Source organism: Nicotiana tomentosiformis, chromosome 1 (assembly GCF_000390325.3).
Source record: "Nicotiana tomentosiformis chromosome 1, ASM39032v3, whole genome shotgun sequence".
Taxonomy (NCBI): domain Eukaryota; kingdom Viridiplantae; phylum Streptophyta; class Magnoliopsida; order Solanales; family Solanaceae; genus Nicotiana; species Nicotiana tomentosiformis.
The window spans coordinates 73359336-73364005 of record NC_090812.1 but is presented as its reverse complement, the minus strand read 5'-3'; the positions used below and the strand labels follow the sequence as shown (position 1 = coordinate 73364005).

At 39.9% G+C, this 4670-nt stretch overlaps 1 protein-coding gene across 1 annotated transcript; it reads left to right on the top strand.

Moving 5' to 3' along the window:
* Window positions 1–2550: 2550 nt before the first annotated feature.
* Window positions 2551–4461, top strand: LOC104109243 (methyl jasmonate esterase 1-like). Its single transcript, XM_009618473.4, has 3 exons — window positions 2551–3448; window positions 3528–3659; window positions 4046–4461. The coding sequence occupies exons 1-3, from the start codon at window positions 2957–2959 to the stop codon at window positions 4322–4324; spliced, it is 903 nt and encodes a 300-aa protein (XP_009616768.1). The 5' UTR covers window positions 2551–2956; the 3' UTR covers window positions 4325–4461.
* Window positions 4462–4670: the final 209 nt, after the last annotated feature.

Sequence of the window (4670 nt, the reverse complement as noted above, 5' to 3'; positions counted from 1 at the left end):
CTGTTCGTGTGATGCTGCGCGACACTATCTTGTCCTCGAGTTTCATTTGTGCAAGTACTCGAGGATGTATAATGCATGCTCCGCTCCCATCGTCTACCATAATCCATTTTACATCGGTATCTAAAATTCTTAAAGTGATAACAAGAGCATCATAGTGAGGCAAAGCCAAACCGTTGGTATATGACTTATCGAATATGATACTTTCTTCGAGTTCATCATACCGTTCGTGGGTAATTGACCGTTTGAGCTTGTGGGTTGTGGTGAAATTCACACTGTTGATGGAAGCATCATCCCCGCCACCGATGATCATGTGGATGGTGCAGGCCGACGAGGGTGGTTTCGGCTGCCTTTGATGTTGTTCACGTCCTCTGGCAAAGTTGGTCCTTCCTCGATCGCTCATCAATTCTTTGAGGTATCCCTATCGTAGCATGTTTACGACCTCCTGTCTTAGGGCGATGCAATCTTCGGTTTTGTGTCCTTGCTCTTGATGGAACACGCAGAGGGCATTTGATTTTCTGGTATTCGGGTTTGACCTCATCTTTTGTGGCTACTTCACCTTTGGTCCGAGCTTTTCCAAGGCGTAGACTATCTCTGTAGGTGACACACAAAAATTGTGAGCGGATAGTAAATGGGGCATACCTTTCTCATTCCGGTGAGTCCCTTTTCTTGATCGGGGTGGGCCCTCTTCATGGAGGGATGATGACGCAACGGTGGTTCTGACATATGGTAGATGACGTTCCCGGTTGGGTCATGAGGCCGCATGATCTCTTCTGGTATCATTTCTTCGACCTTTCCTGGATTCTGCTTACACTGAGGTTAGTCAATGGGTCGGTCCACTGAGGTCGTCCTCGTCTGCTCGGACTTCGACGCAATATGCGTTATGTATTTCGTCCCAAGTCGTTGGGGGTACTACATAAGCTGACTTAATAACTTTCTTGTTGCCCTTGAACCATTTCTGCTCAGGCCGTTTTGAAAAGCTACTACCGCCATTCCTTCCGATACATTTAGCAAGGTCATTCTTACTCGGTTAAAACGGGCGAGGAAGTCCCTCATTTTCCATTTCCTCTATCCTTTTCAGAATGGCCGTGAGAGCGTCGTCACCTGCATTGCTAACAACATTGTGAGTAATACCTGTCATTGCGGGAGGAGAAGGAAGTTGATCATGTTGCTCGTCCACTGGTGGTATAACACAAGTTTTTGCGTTTTCTGTGGCCGTAACCCGAACGGGCTCATGGAGAACGCTGGTCAGTGTGTCAGTTAGTCAAGGCTCGAGGAGCTTCTTTATTGCTGGCGGCGCCTCCTCTACCACGGATGTGGAGGCTGTTTTACCAAGAGCTTTTGTGATGCTGCAGCGGGGAGAGGGTGACCCACCTCGCCTGGGGGAGGCATTGGGCGTTGTGTCCTCGTCCACTACTTCAAAGCTCTCATGAATGATGTTCATGAGGTTGGTTGGGAGGTCACTCATTATTCTCGTTATTTCTTCTCTGTTACCTGCCATATTAGATCTATGTATGCAGAGAGAAAAAGGTTTTTGTTCTTGTTTTTTTCTTTTTTACGTTAGTAACCAGTGTCAGTTGTAGATCTAGAAGAAACTAAAAGAGTTAACTAGATAATCACCATAGACGACGCCAAATTATTTGACCAAAAAGTATAACTTTCGGCTAAACTATTAAATTTATTTAATAACAGATTAATTTAGTTAATGATAATGACTCTAGATGCGAATCTTGAAAACGTGTGTGAGATGGAACAGATCCAGTGAACTGTTGACAATGATAAGCATAAAATGTTCATAAAGTACGAGCAATAATGGAGGTGTAACTAGCGATAAATAGCAATAAATTACATTTAAATAAATAGGAGAAATGATTCGCCCAATAAAGGATGGATTTGACTAATGTTCCTCTTGACAATGATGAATGACAGAAAAATCCAAGATTTGTTCGAACTATTCTCGGATCTGGTGGAAATGTGTGGAATAATATGGGCAAGAATCTTGATAAAAAGGTAGTCTTTGGATCTTTACTAGAGAGATGGAGAATCTTTTTGTAAAGTTTGTTCTTATCACAATAAATATTACATGCCCTCTTCCTTCTCTTTTTTCCTTATTTACTTGAGACGTATCTCTACCAAACCCTAATAGTACAAGTGCAGAGAATATTTACTTTAATATCCTATTTTAAAAACTAGCTGTTGCTGCTCTGTCAGCGGTGCTCGACCTCGGTCAATGTTGACATCTCGACCACGAATCTCGTGGCTCCCTAGCCGACCTCGGCTGACTCTTTCCTTAATGCTATATTGCCCTAAATATTCCGGGGCGGATTTTGTCCTATACAATGGTGTGCTGTCAAAGTTCCGGAGTCATTGACACTTACACAACTTTGGTTTTGAAAAATTCTGCTTCCTGAAAATAACTCCATTGATGAGCATAGCAAAATAAGAACTTCCAACTGTAATTCAACCACTTAAAATATTAATAGTTCCAAGTAAGACAACTTTATAAAATTCTAGTCTGTTAAAAACCTATAAAAGTAGGATTAACATCAAACAACTATACAAAGAGATTAGTAATGCTCAAAAACAATGCAATAGCAAGCTGGAAGCATTTATGAGACAATAATCCAAAGCGTAAAGTATCCTTGGAACAACCCAAACAAATAGCCAAATTCTTGTTTTCATTCTATTCGCTGAACATACTTTGTTTTCAATTTTATGAACAACTTTGCAGTATTTCATGAGCATTTAGCACTTTGTGCTTGTTTTTGTTATTCCCCTTTAGTAACTTTTTCTTCTACTCATTTATTCTGCATAGCATATGGGATATCTGAAAGATTAAATCAATAGACAGCAGAAATCTATCTGTCTACAAGATCTCTAGCCTGAATAATTCAATTATTTATTCTTTATAAAGGTCAACTCCTCTAACTATAATAAGATCCTTTATAATCTTCATCCCATGTGTACAACTGCTCATAGTTCAAAACAAGGGAAAAAAGAAGGTATGGAGAAAAGCAAGTATCTGATAAGTTTTCTGCTGATACTTCTCTTGCCATATGTAAATGCATCAACATCAGGGCCTAACTGGCCTAAAGCTAACAAGCATTTCGTGCTAGTTCACGGGGTATGCCACGGAGCCTGGTCTTGGTACAAGCTTGTGGCATTGATGAGATCTTCGGGGTATAATGTAACAGCTCTTGACTTGGGTGCTTCAGGGATCAACCCGAAACAGGTTCTTGAAATCCCACGATTATCTGATTACTTTAGTCCGCTAATGAAGTTCATGGCTTCTCTTCCCGCACATGAGAAAGTGGTCCTTGTAGGTCATAGCTTTGGTGGATTCGCCGTCTCTAAAGCCATGGAAATCTTTCCAGAAAAGATTTCAGTTTCTGTATTCGTCACAGCTGGAATGCCTGGCCCAACTCTCAATGCAACCACAGTCTTCATAGAGGTATCATTTTGCCAACCTTAGCCTTAAGATCATTTCTTTCAATAGTATAACACTTTTCGTGTTTCATATTTCATTACAGGCTTCTAGTGAAATAATATCTCAACTTGATAATCGTCTTACGTATGAAAATGGACCCAACAATCCTCCAACAACCTTCATCTTTGGTCCAAAGTACTTGGCGAGTAATCTTTATCAGCTGAGCCCGATTCAGGTAAGCCAAGCATAATCAAGAGATATAAACGTGGAATAGCCGAGTTATGATTCACTGATCGTGAGAATGGCTTAAATGTGAATTGTTTTCACAAATGCTATCAGTCATTATTGCAGTTAATCAATTGAATATGCCTCAATCCTAAATGAGTGGAGTCAGCTACTCAGCTATATGAATCTTCACATCAATTGATCAATCAACTATGCCTGATCGTGCATTTCGCTTTACTTGGATCATTTCATTTTAATACTAAAGTTTGAGGTTACCTTTATCTCATTCTTGTCCCTAAAAAGATATACGATCTCTAACTAGATTAATATGAGTCCAGATGAATATACATTATAAGGAACTCATCAAATTATGTTTCTTTTAATCTCTTTGGTTAGGATTGGGCGTTGGCTACTACATTAGTAAGGCCAAAATACTTAAACAGCCTACAAGATATATCAAAGGAGGTTGTTCTTTCAAGCAAAAGGTATGGATCAGTTAGGCGAGTGTTCGTCGTAGCTGCTGAAGATAAAGCTCTAACAAAGGAATTTCAGCAGAGTATGATTGAAAGGAATCCACCAGATGAAGTGAAAGAGATCTCAGGCTCTGATCACATGGTCATGATGTCGAAGCCCCTTAAACTTTTTACTACTCTTCTGCAGATTGCCAACAAGTAATACAAGCTATCTTGATTAGGTTAACCGCAATTGTGAGTTCAATATACAAGCAAGTTGCCCATCTTCTTATCAATTTTGAGGTTATCACTTAGCATCTGGGGTTGAAAATTAGTGCCTCCTCATTGCACGCGTTATTTACACCCGGTAGCCACTTTTGTGGCCATGTATTTACAAATTGGTAAGTTTTCAAAATTAGAGCAGTAGTCTGAATTTTAATTTTGATGTTTAAACTTCAGGCCAGGTAATTACTTTCAACTTCATACTACTGGTCTAATTTTGAAAAAGTGACCTTGTATTTAATCTCTTAAATAACCTCTACTACTATAAGAAGGCTCAACATCAAAAC